Consider the following 23367-nt stretch of genomic DNA (forward strand, 5'->3'; position numbering starts at 1 on the left):
TGACATCAGAAGAGTTACAGGTTGTTGGTCTGAGATGGGACTAAATATATTTACATAGTGGGGTTATTAATTAAAGTTATTATTATTTATTTTTTATGAGTGTAGTGTTAAATGGAGGGTATTTGTTTAATTCTTAATTTTTCAAGCAAAATATAAGGGCAGTCTAGTAGGTGGCGGTAATGCAACATTTATTGGACGCCAACCACCGTTAAACCTTATCGACGACGACGAAGAAGAACAAGGGAGGAAGGAAGGAAGGAAACAAGGAAACAGAAATTTTGTTACCGGTTTCATCGTTTACCGCTGATGGAGCTAGCAGTGTTGTGGCGGGTAAGATAATGTTTTGTTTTGTAAATTCATATTCACCAATTAATTTCAACATATTATTCGCTATGTGGAAAATTAGTTTGTTGACGTGTTGTCCTGCTGAGAATGATTGCCAGGCTATTAGCGAAGGTAGTTTGTTAGCTACTTAGCTAGCTTAGCTTGCTAGCCGTCACACCACAACAACAAGCGTGACGATGATTGATGCCACTGACGATGCCATGGCCAACACCACTCACTCAATAACATCTTTCAACTAAAGCTAACGATATGCAAACGTCTTCATACATACTACCTCTAGCTATCTATGTTACATAGCGAGGTCTGATAGTTAACGTAAGTGTTTTACAAAAGGAGCTGAGTCGATAAGTATTGACATTTTAGCTTTGAGTGTTAGCTAATATTAGTAGGAGTAGTGTACAAAACATAGTGTGCATCTCATTCCTCTCCCTCATCCAATCTGAGCTGACAACTGGACAGGTAAAATAGAATTATCTTATACTGACTAGCAAGGATATTCTATACTGCCATATGGCTTCCCCCACATATTGTCAGACCAGTGCCAATCAAAGGGCCCAGAAGACACAAGGATAGGAAGACACTTTAGACTAGTAATACATGCCCAACCATAAACTCTTATCATGCTTGTTCTCAATTAATCTCACAGGTGGTACTACATGATGAATCTGGACCGCAAACGCAACTCCAGCTCTCTCAAAGGTGGCCCTGACAGATCTATTAGGACAGAGAAACCACAGTCTGTAAGACCACCAGCATCCCACAATGCACCATCACCACTCACAACAGAGGCCAGTGGCATTGTCACCACTTCCAAGGAGGAGAGAGGCCTGGAGGTCCATGGGACATCGTCGCCATGGAGACGGTCTCCCAGGTTCAAGAGTCAAAGCCTGCTTGGCCAGGTTCCCAGCGTGGACCTTCTTGTTGCTGAGGGTAAGTAGAGGAAAAGGAGAAGGGGGCAAAGGAAAGGGGATCTCACTATACACTTAGGTTTCATGATACGTTTTATCTGTTTTGTGTGTCCTGTCTAAGCAATTGATATATAGGTAAATAAGTGAGGCTCTTGTCTTTGCAGGATCTCCAGGTCAGGTAGCGAATGAAGAGGAGGCTGTCCAGTGCAGCCCTGCACAGTGCAGCCCTGCACAGTGCCCCCCTCAGACAGAAGAGGATACAGACACTGACCTGGTCATCACTATGGGTGAGGAAAACCTATATCTATTAACTGGCCACCCTTAGCAACTGATCCTGAAACGGTACTCACATCTTTTTATACAACATGAACAAGGTTAGGAACAGTGTACAAAATGACCCCTCAGCTAACTATTTTCCTTTTATTTTTTACCTTTATTTAACAAGTCAGTTAAGAACAAATTCTTATTTACAATGACGGCCTAGGAACAGTGGGTTAACTGCCTTGTTCAGGGGCAGAACGACAGCTCGGGGATTCGATCCACCAACCTTTCGGTTACTGGCCCAACGCTCTAACCACTAGGCTACCTGCCGCCCCAGGTAGGGGGCGTGAGTAAAGCATACTGTAGGAGTTCAAGACTGATTGACTCTCTCTTTCTGTCAGATGAAAGGCATGGCGGAGGACACAAGGGCAGCAGGAAGAAGGTAGGGGTAAAGAGGAAGAAGAGAGCTGCGGACAGAGGGGTGGGAGAAAGACAGCAGGAAGGAGACGGTCCTGAGGTGGAGATTGACAGGGAGCTGGACCGTGAGCTGGAGAATAAGTCCAGACAACATAACCTGACCACCGCCAATGTCCGCAACATCATTCATGTGAGTGCAGAGGGGGGCCAATAGCTGCAACCTAGCCAATGTTTCTTATACAGCTAGTGTGGACTGTGGACGCGTCAATTCCCTACAATAGCAATTTGCCTACAACCTCACATATAGTACACATAGACTGACAGACAAATACAGACAGGCTGATTGTAAGCCTGGTTTGAAACCTTTTTTACCTTTTGAACCACAGGAAGTGATCACCAATGAGCATGTGGTGGCCATGATGAAAGCTGCCATTAATGAGACGGAGGCCGTGCCTGTCTTTGTGAGTGTCAACCATTGCATATCCATGTCATAATGAAGACTTTTCCAGTTGAGAATTGACACGTTCAAGTCTCTGTGTGCACTTTCATTCAACATCTTTCTCATCTATCTCTTAGGAGCCCAAGATGACACGTTCCAAATTCAAGGAGGTGGTAGAAAAAGGAGTGGTGAGTTCACTGCCTTTTAGTGTGTGTGTTTTTTAGCATACATTTTTAGATTTGTCATGTTTTGCTATTGACTCTTGTAATTCAATCTTTGTGATATTTCAGGTCATTCCCACTTGGAACATCTCCCCCATCAAAAAGGTCAATAAAGAGAAGGTACCACCATTATACTGCTATGGAAGTAGTATCAAACACTCATTACCTGACTGGAAAGTATGGCTCCCAACTAGAAAGGGCTGAAGTGCTTGTCTGTTTCTTTTTTTTCTCTGTTTTCAGGCACAACAGTTTGTGGACATTCAATTAGCGGAGGAAGACTCTTCTGATGAAGAGTACTGCCCCGACGAAGAGGAGGAGGACGAGACAGCGGAAGATGTAAGATAGGTTTGGGCTTTGTGTTAGCTTGTGCATTGAACATGTTTTTGTTGTTGTTGCATACATTGGCAGGCGTTCATCATGCTTACAGAGTTGTGTGGTTAAAGAAGCAAAACAAAGTAGTTCAGCTTTATCAACTTTAGAATGGCAACAGTAAATGATTGTAAGTGGTCATAGATACATTATGATTGGATATGGTAATCCTTTAAATAAATATAACATTTCTCTGTATCTCTATATATTGAAATGACTATATTGGACTTTGTGTGTGTTGTAGACATTTCAGGAAAGTGACATGGAGAGCACGGCCTCGTCTCCAAGGGGAACCAGAGGAGGCTTCCACAGGAAAATACCCACAGAGTGGGATGACGACAGGAGCTGCAGCCCCATGCAGGTGACACACTTCAAAACAATTTTAAATATTTGTATTTTTACATCAAGCAATAATGTATATGTAAAAACATAATTTTATTTTTTATGTAAAAATTATTATTATACACAATATTGCCTTTTGTAAATAGCAAACTATTATATTTTTATTGTTATATTCTTGTGAGATACGTTTCAATGTTGATATCTCATGAAACTAATTTCCTCCCAGGTCAATCACAGCAGGTCCAGACACCTGAAAGTGGAGGTTGTCCCCATGGGCCCTCCACCTCCCCCCCAGCCCTCCTCCTCCTCTGGCCCACAGGGATTCTATACCACCAGGGCCCCTCCAGAATTCAGCTTCCTGGAGAAGCTCCATGCCGTGGAGGAGGAGCTGGCCATCGGCCCAGTCTGCCTCGAGCCCTACCAGGTACCAGGGCGGTATCTCAGATTGTTCTGGCAATTCTCATATAGAAACTTTATTGGGAGGAAGAATGTTTGACATGTTTAAAAAAACAACAACATTTGTATCACAAACCATTTAAAATAAAATCATGATTAAAGTGGCTGTTTTTAGGCCTATACTGGACATACTTTCTGTAAGACCCTATAATCTGTGAACCGTACATGATACAGACGACATTGGTGTCATTATACTCCTTGTTGTGTGCTCTACAATATGGACTATGTCTAGATTCTGAAACACAATTTTTCACATACATTTGAATATTAATATCTCAAAAGTACCCATTTAGATTCTGTTCATTTTAAAACATATTCTTTGGAACAATATACTCTACAAGTACATCAAATTTCCAGAGCGGGCTTGTGCTAGCATAATTTTGAAGTTCTGATTTAATTTTATGAGCACCACCAACACAGTGATTGGGGAAATGGATTCAAAGAGAACTCCCTCTACTGGTGATTTGCTGAATGTGCAGTGGGCTGTAATTGGTTAATGACCTATGTCAATTCTATGTATAAAATAGTTCAGCCCTTCGAAAGTACCAGAGAGCCCACTCTGGAAATATTACATGTTAGAGGAGTATATTGTTACAAACAGTATGTCTAAAAATAAGCAAAATCAAAAAGGTACTTTTGAACATTTTATTCAACAAAAATATTTGTTCCAAATAGTATTTCAGAATATACACAAATCCATATTTTAGAACACACAATAAGGAGTATGATGACACCAAGATGTCTGTATCATGTATGGTTCACGCATCATAGGGTCCATACATAGGTCTAAAAAGTGCTTAAAATGGCCACTTTCTCATGATTTTCAAAAATAAATTGATTCCAAGGTAAAAAGAATGTCAAACATCTTTCCTCCCAGTGAAGTTTCTATGTGAGAATTGCCAGAACAATCTGAAATATTTTTGACCTATCCTGGTGTGGAATCGTCCACCACCCACACCAGATAATGGCTCCTGCTAGACGCAACCCATCAATGCAGTGCTCATAGATATAGAATGGAATGCGATAGAGATTTCTGCTTTCCTTGTCCTGTTCAGTAGGCTTGAAACAGGGAAAACATTTTGAAACGTGAAACCAAAGGTGCTACCTGAACTACCGGTCCGAAGACATGCTTGGAGATTTACATGACTTTGCAATGCTAACCTCCAGGTCTACCTTTCCTCCTCCCTCTTTCCACATTGTCTTTTATGTCTGTTCCCCCTATTCCTCTTCCTTCATCCTCGCTGTCTCCCTACCATTCTCACAGCCACCCCTGGCGGACGGTCTGATGGCGTGTCGTACCCGCTCCAAGAGGCCCCTCCGGGACGTCCCCATGGGACAGCTGGAGGCAGAGCTCTGTGCCCCTGACATCACGCCCGACATGTACGGGTGTGACTCCGCCCCCGAGGACCCAGAGTGGACCCACTGGCTGCAGGGCATCATGACCTCTGACATGTACAATGATGGTGAGGGGGTGGTGCGTGTGTGTGTGCTGCTCAATTCCAAATCCACGCCTAGCAACTACCCTCGGCCGCTAGTGTAGATGTGAAAGGACTGGATAGGTGTAAGCAGTAGGACAATTCTATTCTACCTATATCAGGGATGGGCAACAGTCCTCCTGGGCCTGATTGGTGACATAGTTTTGCCCCAGCTAGCACACCTGACTCCAATAATCAACTATCCCTGGTCTTTAGTTTACAATGCAATTAGGTGTTTTAGATATAGGGCTGAGGGAAAATTGACGCCAACCAGACCCCTGGGGACTGGAGTTGTCCATCCCTGATCTAGACTGAGTGTACAAAACATTAAGGACGCCTTCCTAATATTGAGTTGCTTCTTCTCACTCTGATCCTCTCTTCTTCTTTTTGACTTTTTTTTTAGAGGAAGGTGATGATGATGACGACGACCCGGAGTATAACTTCCTGGCGGAGAGCGACGAACCCGACGTGGAGGACTACCGTAATGACCGAGCCGTCCGCATCACCAGTGAGTTACCATGGTGATAAGATGGAGTCAAGTTATCTAGGCTGTGACGATGTCAGGCATTGACCCTCATCTCACATTTTTCATTTTGTCCCCCTCCCACAGAAAAGGAAGTGAACCAGTTGATGGAGGAGTTGTTTGAGACAGTAAGAGAGGATCTGTGTTGTGTTTGTCTGTTTCTTTTGTCTCCCCTCTCTCTTTCCCTCCAAACACCCCCTCTGTGTCCTTTCTTCACCCCTCTGTGTTTGGTATGTTGTGTGGTTGTCTATGTATTGTTTATTTCTCTGTCTCTCTGTCTCTGTGTGTGTGTGTGTGCTCCAGTTCCAGGATGAGCTGACTACTCAGGAGCAAGATGGGGAGGGACACGAGGAAGAGGAGAGGGAGGAAGAGGCACCTGCCCTGGGGACACCCACATTCAACACCCCGCCAGATATCCCGTAGGTGTATCCACTTCCTATACACACTGTTCTGATGTTGTTTGTTACACTGTCATCTTCCCAAGTAAATCATTCCATTTATCAAATACAGTTTTAATTGTCACATGCTTTGTAAACAACAGGTGTGTAGACGAACAGTGAAATGCTTACTTGCGGGTCCTTTTTCAACAATGCAGAGATAAAGGTACAAAAATAGAAATGGTGACACGAGGAATAAATAGTGAATAACATTCTGTCAGTTCAGTTGCAAAACTGAATTCTGTATATTGATTTCAACCTCTAATCACAACCTTTATACCGTCTACTCACCCACACGGTGACAACTTTCAACCTCCTCTGATTTGACCTATGTATAGCTGACCCAGTTTGACCTTTGATCCCTAGGTTGGAGGACCCCATGGCGGAGGTGACGGCAGGGCGCTACCGTACGGTGAAGGAGCAGCTGGGCGCCATCCGGCGTCGTCGGGCCCTGCTGGAGAGCCAGGGTCTGTTGGTCCCCAGGGCCCTCATCACCAAGCCCCGGGAGCCCCCGCCTCCATTCACCCCCACCCTCTCCCACCACCAGAGACTCCAGCTGCAGCAGCAAGTCCAGCAGGTCTGGGGTCCTTGGCTTTGTGTCAGGGTTGGGGTTAATTCCACAAATTGTAATTCAATTCCCTCTCCCTGTAAATTCATTCAATTCAAATTCCAGGTCAGTCTTTGAATTCACAGAATTCAATTCCAATGCTGGGTAAATTCTAAGAATTCTATTTCCAATTCAATATTATCCCCAATAATTCCACAAATTCAAATAAAATTCCCTCAGGCTTTCAGGCTGATCATGTCACTGTTCAGACAGCCTAGCTGGAAATATAGGAATGCATGTTTAACTAATTAAAAACAAATACTGCACTACATTTCTTATACTACGTGCATTATTTCCATTATCTGGGAAATGTACAATTGTTCAATTCCAAAGATGAAATTATTTTACATATTCAAATCTAACCCAAAATTGATTCAATGCAAATTCTCCATTAGTGAATTGAATAGGAATTTCAAATGAAATTGGAATTGACCCAAACCCTGCTTTGTGTTCTATTTTGTAATTGAGCTTTTATCTTGATGAGCCAAACCTGGTCAAAACAAACATCTAAATCAAAACCTAGGTAGTGAGATCCTGGTCAAGGATCCACAATGAAGATAACCTGTGTTTGTCTTTCGGTCGGTAATTACTGTATTTTTCTCCGTCTGCAGCACGTCCAGCTCCTGACCCAGGTCCATATGTTAACCAGCCCGGTGGCTGCACTGCAGAGCGAAGCTGCCACCACCAAGCAGTTCCTGGTGAGAGAGAGAATCATACTGATAAACCCACTTTCACTAGTGCCTTAAGCTGCACCAACTTCTAAACATACTCTCATTCTCTCTTTGGTACTCCCACCATATCTCTGTCTCTCACTCCAACTCTCCATCACTCTCTCCATCACTCTCTCCATCACTCACAGATGGAGTTACAGATGTTTGCCCAGCGTGGGGAGTTGACCCAGCGTGGGGAGTTGACCCAGGGCCCAGTGGAGACAGGCTTCACCAGTGTGTTCAGAGCCTGTAACCTACAGGGTGCACTGTCACTACTGGAGGAGCTCAGACTGTCCCCAATCCCTTACCAGGAAGCCCCTAACGAGCCACGAACATGCAGGAGAGGTAAGCGTGTGCATGGATGAGAGCCATGATGATAGTCAAATCGATGAGGTAAAGACTACTTCTAATTTACTAAATTGAATTACAACGTACCCGCCTCAGTTGAAAATGTTTGAACTCATTCAGGATGTAGGCCTAATTCATGTTTAATTCATCTCTCTCACTCTAACTGGTTTGTTGTGTGTTACCACTTTGCCAGTCCGGAAGCACCCGTCGATGCCACCCCAGCTGGCATGGCTGTTTGCCACACGGCCGGTGTTCCTGTACCCTGAGCTACTGCCCCATGTCAGCCTGGACCCAGCCCTGCACTCCGCCCGCTCAGTCAGCATGTTCACCGCAGGAGAGGACTGGTAAGAAGCACCTCTTAGAATTTCAATATAATGCCCAAACATTATAACCTCCTTTTAATGCCCATATTGTATCTGATTCCTCATAAAATACCCATATTATACTGAACGAAAATATGAACGCAACATGCAACAATTTCAAAGATTTGACTGAGTTACTCTTAATATAAGTAAATCAGTCAATATAAATTAATGCATTAGGCTATAATCTATGGATTTCACATGACTGGGAATACAGATATGCATCTGTTGGTCACAGATACCTTCAAAAAAAGGTAGGGGCGTGGTTCAGAAAACCAGTCCGTATCTTGTGTGACCACCATTTGCCTCATGCAGCGACACATCTCCTTCACATAGAGTTAATCAGGCTGTTGATTGTGGCCTGTGGAATATTGTCCCACTCTTTAATGGCTGTGTGAAGTTGCTGGATATTGGTCGGGAACTGGAACATGTTGTCATACACGTCGATCCAGAGCATCACAAACATGCTCAATGGGTGACATGTCTGGTCATTATGCAGGCTATGGAAGAACTGGGACATTTTCAGCTTCCAGGAATTGTTTACAGACCCTTGCGACATGGGGCTGTGCATTATCATGCTGAAACATGAGATCATGGCAGCGGATTAATGGCACGCCAATGGGCATTCAAATTTCCATTAAGAAAATGCAGTTTGTTGTTAGTAACTTATGCCTGCCCATACCATAACCCCACCGCCACCATGGGGTACTCTGTTCATAAGGTTGACATCAGCAAACCGCTCGTCCACCCGACTCCATACACGTGGTCTGCGGTTGTGAGGCCGTTTGAACATGCTGCCAAATTCTCTAAAATGACGTTGGGAGGCGGCGTATGGTAGAGAAATGAACATGACATTTTCTGGCAACAGCCCTGGTAGACATTTCTGCAGTCAGCCAATTGCACACTCCCTCAACTTCAGACATCTGTGGCATTGTTTTGTGTGACGACAATGCACATTTTAGTGGCCTTTTTATTGCCCCCAGCACAAGGTGCACCTGTGTAATGATCATGCTGTTTAATCAGCTTCTTAATATGCCACACCTTTCCACTGGATAGATTATCTTGGCAAAGGAGAAATGTTCAATAACAGGGATGTAAACAAATTTGCGCACAACATTTTTGAGAAATTAGCTTTTTCTGGGATATTTTATTTCAGCTCATGCAACACTTTTAAATGTTGCGGTTATATTTTTATTCAGTGAACTGTGTATGCTCTTTTAAATGCACACCTTGTCCTAAACACATTTTGTTTCCGTAGTACATAAACTTGGAATCTAAAATGAATTTGATTTCTGCATGCTTTTTTTATATGTTAATAACTCGCTGACAAATGAACTAAGTCCGTAGGCTGAGTCCTTTACGCTCTACCATCTTGTTTTCCCAGCCTGATCGTTCTGGGCCTGAGAAACCTGGGGGAAACCCTCCAGCCCAAGGAGCTGCTGTGTCACTACCTGCTCCGCGCCAAGAGGGTCTCTCAGCTCCGTGACCACATTATGGAGAAGTGTAAACACACCCATCCCAACAACGTCATCAAGGTAGGACCCGGATATACAAATTATATGCACTATTACTGAAGTAAATGTGTTAGGGCGACTGTTTATAGTCTGGGATAGTTCACACAAATGTTCTAAATGTCCAGTTTCTAGTTGTTTCCTTAACCTGGACCTGTTCTTTAGTCCAGGAGAGGGAGTGATCCACACTCTAGATTTGTCCACATATCCACTAACATGAACTAATACTCAACTAACATTAGCATTGACCATAAACAATATGAACGAATGGACCTCAAAAAGCGCCTCTCCCCATGTCGTTTTTTTAACAATGATATATATTTTTTTAAAATAAAAGGCCTACCAGCTCCAGAAAGTGATCCTTCCCATGCCGGTGGCCTGTGAGCGAGTGAAGCCGGGTGACCTGCGTCCTTCAGTGGAGAGAGAGGAGAGATCCATGCCCGGATGGCTGAGGGTACCAACTACATTTAGAATACTACTGCCTGATCCCAATCACAAATCAACACCTAGGATAGTTAGTAACTACAGTGGCAAGAAAAAGTATGTGAACCCTTTGGAATTACCTGGATTTCTGCATAAATTGGTCATAAAATGTGATCATCATCTAAGTCACAACAATAGACAAACACTGTCTGCTTAATCTAATAACACACAAACAATTATACGTTTTCATGTCTTTATTGAACACACAGTGTAAACATTCACAGTGCAGGGTGGGAAAAGTATGTGAACCCTTGGATTTAATAACTGGTTGACCATCCTTTGGCAGCAATAACCTCAACCAAACGTTTTCTGTAGTTGCGGATCAGACCTGCACAACAGTCAGGAGGAATTTTGGACCATTCCTCTTTACAAAACTGTTTCAGTTCAGCAATATTCTTGGGATGTCTGGTGTGAACTGCTCTCTTGAGGTCATGCCACAGCATCTCAATCGGGTTGAGGTCAGGACTTTTCTTCTGTTGAAGCCATTTTGTTGTTGATTTACTTCTGTGTTTTGGGTCGTTGTCCTGTTGCATCACCCAACTTCTGTTGAGCTTCAATTGGCAGACAGATCGCCTTACATTGTCATGCAAAATGTCTTGATAAACTTGGGAATTCATTTTTCAGTCAATGATAGCAAGCTGTCCAGACAATGAGGCAGCAAAGCAGCCCCAAACCATGATACTCCCTCCACCATACTGTACAGTTGGGATGAGGTTTTGATGTTGGTGTGCTGTGCCTTTTTTCTCCACACAGTGTTGTGTGTTCCTTCCAAACAATTCAACTGTAGTTTCATCTGTCCACAGAATATTTTGCCAGTAGCGCTGTGGAACATCCAGGTGCACTTTTGCAAACTTCAGATGTGCAGCAATGTTTTTTTTGGACAGCAGTGGCTTCTTCCGTGGTGTCCTCCCATGAACACCATTCTTGTTTGCAGGACGGCTACTCCTAGGGAGAGTAGTAACAGTGCTGATGGACTCATGAACATCAAGGCTTTTAGAGATACTTTTGTAACCCCTTCCAGCTTTATGCAAGTCAACAATTCTTGATCTTAGGTCTTCTGAGATCTTTTTTTTTAGGCATGGTTCACATCAGCCAATGCTTTTTGTGAATAGCAAACTCAAATTTGTGAGTTTTTTATTATTATTTTTTAATAGGGCAGGGCAGTTCTAATCAACATCTCCAATCTCGTCTCTTTGGGGTTCACCTAAGGCTTCACATACTTTTTCCGACCTACACTGTGAATGTTTAAATTATGTATTCAATATAGGCAAGAAAAATACAATATGAGTGTTATTAGTTTAAAACCTGTTAAGCAGACTGTGTTTGTCTATTGTTGTGAAGATCAGATGAAGATCAGATCAAATGTTATGACCAATTTATTCAGAAATCCAGGTAATTCCACTGTATATTGTTGGCCACCTAGCCTTCCATTTGTCCTAGGAGAGAGTCCACCATATTGTTTATGCTTGTTATTGTCAGATATTCTAACAATAAAGGTTGTTTTGGACTGGAAGTTTCTTTATTTCAGTGAAGATGAAAAAAGGAGGACGTTTCAGGAACCAGCTAAATAGTTCATATTGATTTAAGTAACTGTTCTGTTCCTACAGAGAAGTTTGCCTTATATCTACGAGGCAATCAGAGAAATCAACATCTCGCCGGATACAGAAGCCATGTCGGCATGTCAATCAAAGAAAGCCCCACTCGTCACTCTTCTCTTCAGTTCCTCCAGAACTTTGGACTACAGCTTCCCTCCCGGGACTCGCTACCCGACCCAACTCCCCGACAGCCTTTCATTCCAGCGCTGTGGCTTCAGGCGCTGGCACCGTCCACCACCCTGTGACCTCTCGCTGTCCCTGGCTGTATCGCACAACGCCACCCAGAGTCTGGGAAGTGGAACTACATGCTCTGAAAATAATTCCCAGACAGGTGCTGTGATTCAGCAGTGCATGGCCCACCACAAACTGCGGCCCATCCAGCCTGCAACATCCAAACCTCCTTCTCTTCAGCATCCCACCAAGCCTCATCTGAAACGTCCCCTCAAGCCTCAACCCAAACCTTCCCAGAAGCCCCTGCACGTCATCCTCAATTTGCCTGCCCCAGTGCCCGCAGCTGTCCTTTGTCCTGCCCCTTCCGCCAGGGTGTTGGCCTCCCGGTTGTCACATTTCGCTCCATTGGCCAAAGACCTGGTTGCTCGGAAGTTCAGCACGTTCGCCAACCTCCGCAGGCTGCCCAGGTTGCTGCCAGCTCCTCCACCCAACAACAAGAACCCTCCCCAAACAAACCTGAATACTGTGGCCCCCAACAGTGGAGAAAACCTCCTTTTGTTGCCCCACATGAGTAGTGGAACAGCCTCTACTGTTACCGAAACCCAAACCTCGGTCTCTACTACGACTCCTATCGAACAATTCAAGAAAAACTCCTCCAGGAGGAGCCGGCGGCGGGTAACAAAGAAACCTAAAATCAGCCTGAAGTGTGAGGGGAAGCCCCAGCCTTTAGCTTCTACGGAACCTGCCCTGGACCAGGCTCTGACCCCATACGACTATCTCACAGTTGTAATGGAGGAAGATGGGGTGGATGAGGATGGAGGTGATTTTGATATGCCCCTCCTGGCCCTGTCGGAGTCCTCTGCCAGCCCCCCGGGGAGCGTTGACTCCGATGACCCCGCTGAGGAGTCAGAGGCGGGGCAGGAGATAACGCTGACCCTATCGCCCGGGCCGTCAGATATGGGGGACGGAGGGTGGGAGGGTGAAGAGGGAAGGGGAGACAGAGATCAGGAGGTAGAGGAAGTGATGTCACCAGCTTCCGAGGAGTCCACGTTGTCCGTGCCAGAGCTGCAGGTGAGTGAGGTCATGCGACACGTTCATGCGACACATGAACATATGAATACATTTTATTTACCAAGTTATTTACATGTCACACGTCTCATAGTTTGGGTTTGTGTGTTATCTTTCCTTGTAGGAGACGATGGAGAAACTGTCATGGCTGGCGTCAGGGGGGAGGTCAGAGGACTTGGAAGAGGGTGAACGATCAGGCACACCCTCAGGTTAGCTTCCCACCTATCTTTAAACGCCACAACATGGATGGACACAGTTCTTTTTTTCCCTCTTGTTTTATTTTTTTCAGTAGCAGTGGCAGATTTAGCAAGGGTGGGGTCTTCCTATGCGGGGTGGCTGATTTGTGTCTTCCAGGGGCATACATCTATATATCTACATTTATAAATAAAACTTTATTACATTTCTTGCAGTGGCGGCCACGATTTGGCAGCGGTGGTGCTCCGCTGCTAAATGCATAAAGGGGAAACACTGCACATAGGTTCATGAAATATGTCAATGCTATTAAATCCTTTCAGATTTCTACCAAGTCCTAGGGGTCTATTTGGAATTAGGGAGTCCTCCTCCTCTCCCATCTAACCACACCTGCTGGATTTGATTTGTCCTTCCCAGAATGCCATAGTAGTAGCCTCAACCCTCCTAGCTCAAGGCACGAGCAGCATCACACTGGAGTAGTCGGCAGCAAGGGGATATCCAAAAGCCCACCGATCGTCTACGACCATGACGACCTACTCGACAGCGACCCCCTGAGGGAGAAGAAGGAAATAGCCTTCGCTCAGAATTATCTCAACAGGGTAAATAATGATGATGATTCATTTTATTTATAAAGCACATTTCTCGCACCCAAGGTGCTTAAAAGGCTGCAAAGACTTTGGGCTACATTTTCTGTCTGATGAACAGCCCTCTAATGCCCCAAAAAATAGTTGAATTGTACTGGGTGGCATTCATTCCGAAACTACATCGGAATAAGGCAGCTTGCGATTGGATGCAGTGCATCACCATGCAATACGTTGTGGCGCTATTCACAGTTATAGCCACCCCCCCTCATCAACATCATTTAGATTTCTGCCTAAATAGACATACCCAAACTTGATTATTTTCACGAGTTGGTCATAAACAATAACTGTTGTTGTGTGGTGTTAGAAAGGTCTGGAACTCCTTTCTGGTACATGTTGTTTTATAAATTGCTGAGGTGTAGTCACTTTGAGGACCCATGCTCAAATATTATGAAAAAATCATGATTTACCCCCCTATTCAACAAAAGTGAGGCAATAGGGCTTGAAATGACTAACATGCTTTCTGAATTTAATAGCAAATTAGAAACAACTTGCTATAAGATTTAGCCTTTTTTTATAACAGTCAAATAAATATGACCATACTTAGTGACAGGACAATATTGTCACAATTTCATATAACTGACGACAGATACATTTCTCCCAAACGTCCACTGAGTGGCGCAGAGACGCCGTTCGAATGTGTGCAGATTCATTACAACTTCGGCTTTAAACAGTCATTTTGTCCTCCTGTGACCAAGAGAACGCGGTCTTGTTTCAATCCTATGAAATTAGTTAGTACATGTATGCAAGTTCTACATCCAGCTGAGAATATCAGTCACTCGGAGGAAGAGCAAATCAATTCTTTGTCTGGATAGGCCTGAAGATGTGACGTGTCACTCCCTATGCAAATGTGGGGTCTGAAACCTGACACTTCAAGTCCGCTCCGCTGAGAGAGTGGCAGCACAGAGCAGACAGTTGGGGGTTTCTGGCACTATAAGGAACGGGACCCTACGACATTCACAGAGCGCTTTGTATACCAAAATGTCAGTTGGAACCGGTCAAGAACCGCCACAAATCCCCTATATACGGAATTTAACCACCTAAGAGGATGTAAGAAATCCTTAATCCTACTGCAAATATAACTCTCTGCATATCCTACTATATAACTCTCTCCTGCTCTCTGACCAGGTGTGTCATGCCCTGCAGGAGGTGCCGGGGCGCGTGGAGGAGTTTCTGGAGGTACTCTATGAGTTTGAGCAGGACGAAGATGAGCATACCTCTGTGGAACTCTTCATGAGGCTAAAACCTGTTCTGAACAAGTGGCCGGAGCTGCTCCGAGACTTTGCTGCCTTCCTCCATCCCGAACAAGCCCAGGAGTGTGGACTGGTATGTGCTGGCTTGGCCTCCTATACACTTTGAAAATCTACACTTTGAAACTCGTCCATTACCTGTGTTTGGCTGTGATTACATCAAAACTAGCTGTTTTTTGTGTGTAACAGTGGTCAGTGTTAATTTTCCTTTTCCTCCTCCCCCTGCCGTAGCTGTCAGAGCAGCAGGCGTTTGAGCGTAGCCGGCACTTCCTGCGACAACTGGAGCTGAGCTTTGGGGAAAACTCCTCCCACTACCGCAAGATAGTGAGCGTCCTTCAAGGAGGCCCTACTCTCAGTCCTGCTGGCATCAAGGAGGTGTGCTAGGGAGTGCTACATTGATTTCACACTCATATGAGCAGACTGTTCTAACTGTTGTGGAAAACAGCAGTATAACATAATTATCAAATCTAGCAAAGCAGAAGGGAGTGAAATATCGTTGTGGAGGAGGGTCCATTTATTTTTCAGATTTGAGAGATGGTAGATTAGAACATTAAATGTCTCTCTTTATCTTTCAGGTGAAGGCCCAGATAGCCAACCTTCTCCGAGGTCACACCCACCTGCAGGGGGAATTCTGGGTGTTTTTCAACGAGCTCCACTTACGGCCCTCGTTGCAGTGTCAGACTGAGAACAGAGGCCGTGGTGATGTGACCAACACAAACTCCACTTCCCAGAAGTTGTCAGCAGCAAATAAACCTAAGAGATGCCAAGGCACTAAAGCCACACAAGTAAAGGAGAAAGAAGGGGATCGCTACACCCACCCTGAGCCTTCAGTCTGTGCCAAAAACATCTCACTTACACCCAGTGGAGAGAAAGTCATCCTCTGGACCAGGTTAGAGCCACTGTCCTTCTGTTGTATGCTCATTTAAAGGGGCAATCTGCAGTTGCTACATCCATTTTTTGACTTATAAATTCATATGTACCCATTTGATTATTGAAGACTATAACAAGAGAAATGGCACATGAGCTTAGTTCAACTGTCATCCATCCTCAGAACCCAAAATAGAAGCTTGTTTACGCCAATGTTTGTAAACAAAGTAAATGTAAACAAGCACGGTATAGCCTCAAAACATTACAACTACTATGTTCTCATGGATTGTCAGTTCTTGCATCCATACCTTTGTCAATGAATTTGAGTGGTTACGTTTCTCCAGGCCCATGATTGCTTTGTTTTCATTGTTTGTAACAGGGAGGCGGACCGTGCCATCTTGACCGCCTGTCAGCAGAAGGGGGCAAATAAAATAACCTTTGAAGCCGTCTCCGCCCAACTTGGCAACAAGACAGCCAATGAGGTGAGAGAGAAGCATAGCGTCTTTTTATAGAGCGGCTGCAACAGAGTAATAGATCAGACATGGGTCCTTTTCCACTTAGTTATGGCACCACCTCCGTCTACGAAACATTCCCTCGTCATGTTGGAAGATCTAACTCTTTAAAAAAATATATACACTGCTCAAAAAAATAAAGGGAACACTAAAATAACACATCCTAGATCTGAATGAATTAAATATTCTTATTAAATACTTTTTTCTTTACATAGTTGAATGTGCTGACAACAAAATCACACAAAAATGATCAATGGAAATCAAATTTATCAACCCATGGAGGTCTGGATTTGGAGTCACACTCAAAATTAAAGTGGAAAACCACACTACAGGCTGATCCAACTTTGATGTAATGTCCTTAAAAGAAGTCAAAATGAGGCTCAGTAGTGTGTGTGGCCTCCACGTGCCTGTATGACCTCCCTACAACGCCTGGGCATGCTCCTGATGAGGTGGCGGATGGTCTCCTGAGGGATCTCCTCCCAGACCTGGACTAAAGCATCCGCCAACTCCTGGACAGTCTGTGGTGCAACGTGGTGAACCTGCTTTCATCTGTGAAGAGCACAGGGCGCCAGTGGCGAATTTGCCAATCTTGGTGTTCTCTGGCAAATGCCAAATGTCCTGCACGGTGTTGGGCTGTAAGCACAACCCCCACCTGTGGACGTCGGGCCCTCATACCACCCTCATGGAGTCTGTTTCTGACCGTTTGAGCAGACACATGCACATTTGTGGCCTGCTGGAGGTCATTTTGCAGGGCTCTGGCAGTGCTCCTCCTGCTCCTCCTTGCACAAAGGCGGAGGTAGCGGTCCTGCTGCTGGGTTGTTGCCCTCCTACGGTCTCCTCCACGTCTCCTGATGTACTGGCCTGTCTCCTGGTAGCGCCTCCATGCTCTGGACACTACGTTGACAGACACAGCAAACCTTCTTGCCACAGCTCGCATTGATGTGCCATCCTGGATGAGCTGCACTACCTGAGCCACTTGTGTGGGTTGTAGACTCCGTCTCATGCTACCACTAGAGTGAAAGCACCGCCAGTATTCAAAAGTGACCAGAACATCAGCCAGGAAGCATAGGAACTGAGAAGTGGTCTGTGGTCACCACCTGCAGAACCACTCCTTTATTGGGGGTGTCTTGCTAATTGCCTATAATTTCCACCTGTTGTCTATTCCATTTGCACAACAGCATGTGAAATGTATTGTCAATCAGTGTTGCTTCCTAAGTGGACAGTTTGATTTCATAGAAGTGTGATTGACTTGGAGTTACATTGTGTTGTTTAATTGTTCCCTTTATTCTTTTGAGCAGTGTATATATTTTTTTATTCTTTTACCGTAACTCTCCTAAATGTGTTCCCTCTAGGTTTGTGCCCGTTTCCAGGATCTCATGCGCCTTTTCCTCTCCTCCACCGAGCGGGTGTACTCCGACGAGGAGGTCAGTGACACAGAGCCAACCAGCAGCAGAGCGCCAGACCCAGACTGAGCAGGACCCAACACCAGTGGAACAGTACCGTAATAACACTTAGTCAGCTGGATTGACAAGACTGCAGTCTAAGTCACAGAAAAGGAGGAGCGCTTGACCAATCTCTAAACTTGGTTGGGACTTGACTGTGCTTCCTCTCTGACTCAACACTACTGAAGGTGCAGAAATATGGGTAAGTCTCCTGTTGATGGCGCAGGGGCTATTAAGACACGCCCAGGACTCGTTTCTGTGCTAGTATGCATAGACGAAGTACAAATGTTCCAAATGTGTTAATATGTTCAGGCCATGAGGTTCCTAGTGTTATGAGGTGCTAAAATGTGAAATAGAATCCCTCTTGAATGTATGAAGGAGAAAAGCGCATAAGATGTACAAGAGTTCTTAGAGCTGTGTCCGGCTACAAGTAATATTGGATGAGCTCCTGAGGGCCTTCCAAATCACAATTAAGAGAAACACATTGCACCGTAAGAATCAGTGTAGACAATAGCACAATCATGTTGAATTAAAGTTTGCTGAAATGTAAAAAAGGGATAAAAATGGACAATTGGTTGCCAACTGTAGTGTTTTCATTATGACGTGGATTGACTGATACTGGAGAGTTAGATGCTTTGCTGGTTGCTAGTATGACTGTTTGAATAAAGTGTACATAATTGTTTTATATAATGGACAACCAGACTGTTATTTGCATTCAGTGAACTTTTTATTGCTGTACTATGACACCAACCATTAAATAGGCTTTATTATGAATGGTTCAAGAGCAGTGTTTTAACTATTTTAAACTAAGTTGTAGTTTCCAGAACTGACTGAAAAACATGCTTCATTAACATGCATATACTATACAGTAGTTTTATTATCTGTATTATTGGGTTCTGAGAATGAAATGTACTTATTCATGTCACTGAGGGAGAGAGGGTAATGTATAACATTTACATTGTCAGGATTTGTTATTGTTAGGCATCAGGGATCCTATGAGAAGAGACACAGTCTGGTACAAATCACCATGACAGCCTTGAATTGGGGAGTGAGCACTTTGGGGTAGAGGTCAGATCAGATGAAGTGCGGAAGAACAGTTATCACTAAGGTTCTGTCTAGCAAAAGAGATGTGTTGGCTGTTCAGATGTGGAGGAGGAGACTCCGCCTATGAGAAAGGGTTAAAATATCAGTGCTTGTGTGAAATGTCATTGTCTAATGCAGCTGTCTTGATCCTCTGGGAAGAATTAACTTGGTTTAAGCTTTCATAGTGTGTGAGTTTACTCTGAGGACTAGAACCTAATAATATCCAAAAGATTGTGAGGTCAGCAGTAACTTAAACTACTATATACACAATTGGTACAATGCAATGCAGCAGATGGACTACAGGAGACACACATTTTACTATCACATCTCATATATAATATACTACTCTGTATGCACTGAATATATGCTGATTGACTCTCTAGTCTAACTGACAAAGTGTCAGCTTTGAGCCCATGTAAACTCCAAACGCGGGATGGGGGGGCTCTGTAAACGTGGTTTGGAATGTATGCAGGTGGGTCGCTGTGTCACTGGCGACACTGTAGAAGGCGAGAGTGCCAGCCGGCCAGTCCAGACACACCCCAAATGTGTCTGGACTAATGCTTCTCCCATTGTGACAGAAGTGATTGCCTTCACGATGACAGACCAAGCTAAAGGACTTGTTATTCATCCCGATCATGCTTTCCGAGCCCTCGCCTTTCCTGTTGATTCTTTTTATATGTGGCTCCGACGTCAACGTTCGTCCTGCTCCACTCTATTTCCCAGTAACAGCGTGAAGTCAGATACTCTTTGCCCAGAATTTGGCGACAGTGCTGAAATCTAACTAGGAGATCAAGAGGTTGCAGGTTCTTTACGTTTCGCGTCACCTCTCGGTTCCCCTTTGAGCGTGACAGATGTGGGTGCACTGTGTTTGGGTCCAGACTGAGCAGACAGGCATCTACAGACAAGTTTGAGGGCAATAAGAAAAATGGCTAGTGTCAGGCTTTGTGTTTGGGTAAACGGAACACAACTGAACCAGTTTAATGACTTTATACAAGAGTGTTCAAATTCTCTCACATTAATGTTAACATGTGTAAAATGTTTTTGTTTGACTACTTGTAGCCCACATTTTATTGTAATTCCTATCTAGCACAGACTTACATTTTCTCAGCCCTGCTTTGTCCCTGCATTCCCCACCACTCGGTGGAGAAAATCGAAGGCCCAGTCAGTGATTTAGTGATTCAGATTCAGTCAATATAGTTTGGTACAGAAGCTCAGAAACCCTGAGATGGTAAAAAGATTTTCTTCAGTATCAAGGTTTTGCTCGTTCTTTTGAGTTTACCTGAGTTTCTTCAGCATACTGTGTGGATCTTCCAGTACAGCAGAGAGCTGCTTCACTCCCGAGTCGCCTGGGTGATTGTAACTCAGGTCCAGCTCTTTCAGGTGTGAAGGGTTGGATCTCAGAGCCGAAGCCAGATAAATACAGCCTTCCTCTGTGATTCTACAGCCAGACAACCTGCAAAGAGACAAAATCAAGAACTTGTCCCCTTCCTAGCATCTGATATGTCTTGGAAAAACATTTGCCTTTAGAGAAATGTCAGATTCTCAGAAAGCGGATTAAACAAAAGAGAAGGGCGCAACTTTGCATTCTGAACTTAAAAAAATAATAATTACAGAGCAAATCCATCAAGGGGGGGGGGGGGATCAATGAATTTTCTTTTGTAAATCCAGGGAGTTTTAAATGCACAATTTGCGGGTTAGGGGAGTTCTGGGTGAGGGGAAAGTTTGGCCGGCCGGGTTGTCCTTGTCCCATTGTGCTCTAGCGACTCCTTGTGGCGGGCTGGGTGCATGCACGCTGACTACGGTCGCCAGCTGTACGGTGTTTCCACCGACACATTGGTGCGGCTGGCTTCCGGGTTAAGAAGCAGTGCGGCTTGGCAGGGTCGTGTTTCGGAGGGAGCGTGGCTATCGACCCATACGGGAGTTGCAGCAATGGGACAAGACTGTAACTACCAATTGGATATCACAAAATTGGGGTACATTAAAAAAAAAAAAAAAAAAAAAAATGCAGTACAGTTTCACCCTGCCATTTTGCTTAATCAGTATCTGTCATTACTAAAATTCTACACTGCAAAGCTGCTTTTACCCCAATCTCTGTACTTCACAATGTATGTCTCTGAGCACAGCAGAGAGAAGTGCAACTCCTGAGTTTTGCAGGTTGTTGTCTCGTAGTTCCAATTCTTTCAGCTTTGAGTTGGATGAACACAAAACTGTGGCCAAATCTGAACAGCACACACCTGTCATATTACACTCCCTCAGATGAAGAGAAAGAGATGAGGTAGAATATAAAGGTTATATCAAACCTGCACAGGCCCAGAAATGCTATAAAGTGAGGCATTGCAAGCTGAGGCAACAATTACTTGTTATAAGATTGACACTACAAAAATGTTTGTACATGGATTTTTGTGCCTTCATTGAACATTTTGCCTTGTCTGTATGGTACACACAACAATACTCACTGCAGTATCTCTATATGACAGAGTGGACTGGTCAGTCCAGCACAGAGCAGGTACACTCCACAGTCCCCAAGGTTGTTGTAGCTGATGTCCAGCTCTCTCAGGCATGTGTTTTGAGGCATGAATGCTGATACCAGAGTTTCACAACATCCATATGAAAGGTAACAGCCAGCCAATCTGTAGTAATTAGTTTATTTAGTGTAATGGTACCCTTGCATAAATGTTAGTGAGATGTTGCATATTTATTCAAAACATGTATTGGTACTGCTAGTTAACCCATACTATAAACCCATATGAGTTCACCCATGATAAACTCCACAAATGGCAATATTACTACTGGAATTGTTGAATAAACTGTAACGGCACTTACCCTAGGTTGGCAAGTTTGCAATGTGGACTTCTCAGGCCATTTCCCACAATTGAATCTCAGTCACCCAGGTTGTTGTAGCTGAGGTCCAGCTCAATCAGATGGTGACTGGAGAGCTGAGGCCAGAGTTTCTAGGGATTCATGTGTCAGATTACAGCCAGACAATCTATTAGGAAGAGGGAGGGATGTTAGCGATACTGAGGATAATTTATTTACACGTTTCAAAGCAAACAAAATACATTACGATCACCGCTAGTCAGAGAAGTGTGGTCGCAAAATCCAAAAATATGAAGTCAGGATGATGATAAGCAAACATCTCCACTCACGCTAGTTTCTCTAGACTACATTGTTGGCCCAGAAGTCCATTGAGGAACCATGCTCCAGATTCTTCCAAATCGTGGGAAGTCTAGTTCCCAAAGTGTACAGCTCTGTCCAGCAGCACACGACTTCTTAATCTCTGACCTCCCAACGTTATTGTAGCAGAGGCTTTGTTAGCCGTGGATCTGCCAACGGGAGAGCTGAGGCCAGAGTCTCACAAGATTCTCTGGATATATTACAGCCAGCAAGCCTGTTTGGTAGAATAAAGCAATAATTATTCCCAAACTTGATTTAGCTTTTCATGTTATGTTTTATTCCCCACTGAAAATGACTGGTACATATTCAGTCAATCTGGTCCAGACATCGCCACTTACCTTAGTGTTTGCAGTGAGGGCGGACCAGTCCATCACAGATCAGCAGTATTCCTGAATCACCCACATTGTAGCTCAAATCCACCTCTCTCAAGTTTGAGTGCCCAGACATTAAAGCAAAGGCCACAACTTCAAATTATTTATCTGTGAGCTTGCAGCCAGCAAGTCTTAAGAAATTAAGAGGTTTATATATCAATATAAACTTTGTTACAGGATGTTAAAACTGTACTTGTCAATTTTCTACACATTGCTAGGAAAAAAAATCACACCTTCCACATGGTTAATCATGATGTCATGAATAGTGTACAATATATTAAATATTTCACACCACCATAGTGTAGAGGCAGTAGCACCATGTTTAATACCATTGGTCTTTTTTATTGGCAACAACTAAATTCTTACGGCTGTGTATTATAAATGACTCACGCCAGTTTCTCCAGTTTGCAGTGTGGACTCATCAGTCCAGCATCAAGACACAGAACTCCTGGGTCTCCCATGTCGTTGTAGCTGAGGTCCAGCTCTCGCAGGTCTGAGTCGGGTGACTGGAGAGCTGAGCCCAGAGTTTCACAGCACTCCTCATTAAGATGACATTTGTCCAGACTAAACACATGGGTGATAGGAGTACATTAATGGCTATGAATTTGAATCGTTGGAGCACGATTTAAGGCAATACAATGTCTTCACCCCTTGCAGCAGTACTCGCCTGGCACTCCTGACGTTCTTCAGGACAGGTATCAGCCGCTGTTGACCGGCTGCTGAGGTATTGTAACTCTTCAGGTCAAACTCATCCATCCTCTCCTCTGACATCAGCAGCACATAGGCT

At 44.2% G+C, this 23367-nt stretch overlaps 1 protein-coding gene and 1 long non-coding RNA gene across 4 annotated transcripts; one reads left to right on the plus strand and one right to left on the minus strand.

The window, feature by feature from the left end:
* The first annotated feature begins 239 nt into the window (after nucleotides 1-239).
* LOC129831164 (GON-4-like protein) lies at nucleotides 240-18726 on the plus strand. Of its 3 annotated transcripts, none has more exons than XM_055894253.1 (28): nucleotides 240-330; nucleotides 992-1275; nucleotides 1418-1540; nucleotides 1916-2121; nucleotides 2318-2392; nucleotides 2508-2558; nucleotides 2661-2711; nucleotides 2832-2927; nucleotides 3205-3321; nucleotides 3529-3726; nucleotides 5023-5221; nucleotides 5637-5741; nucleotides 5844-5884; nucleotides 6060-6175; nucleotides 6560-6770; nucleotides 7412-7498; nucleotides 7660-7855; nucleotides 8052-8202; nucleotides 9605-9755; nucleotides 10069-10185; nucleotides 11822-13051; nucleotides 13173-13257; nucleotides 13658-13839; nucleotides 15010-15207; nucleotides 15363-15506; nucleotides 15707-16020; nucleotides 16378-16480; nucleotides 17863-18726. In XM_055894253.1, exons 2-28 carry the CDS (start codon nucleotides 1002-1004, stop codon nucleotides 17980-17982), a joined length of 4941 nt encoding a protein of 1646 aa, XP_055750228.1. In that variant the 5' UTR covers nucleotides 240-330; nucleotides 992-1001; the 3' UTR covers nucleotides 17983-18726. The 3 variants fall into 3 exon arrangements, with proteins under 3 accessions (XP_055750228.1, XP_055750230.1, XP_055750229.1); XM_055894255.1 differs by having other exon boundaries at nucleotides 15028-15207; XM_055894254.1 differs by having other exon boundaries at nucleotides 2661-2696.
* A 91-nt stretch (nucleotides 18727-18817) lies between these two features.
* LOC129831166 (uncharacterized) lies at nucleotides 18818-23136 on the minus strand. The gene is made up of 6 exons (XR_008755678.1): nucleotides 22548-23136; nucleotides 22182-22423; nucleotides 21859-22021; nucleotides 21119-21665; nucleotides 20315-20488; nucleotides 18818-19930 (listed from the first exon to the last, which is right to left on the minus strand). It is a non-coding gene; the product is annotated as an uncharacterized LOC129831166 (long non-coding RNA).
* Nucleotides 23137-23367: the final 231 nt, after the last annotated feature.

Source organism: Salvelinus fontinalis, chromosome 32 (assembly GCF_029448725.1).
Source record: "Salvelinus fontinalis isolate EN_2023a chromosome 32, ASM2944872v1, whole genome shotgun sequence".
In the NCBI taxonomy this organism is placed as follows: domain Eukaryota; kingdom Metazoa; phylum Chordata; class Actinopteri; order Salmoniformes; family Salmonidae; genus Salvelinus; species Salvelinus fontinalis.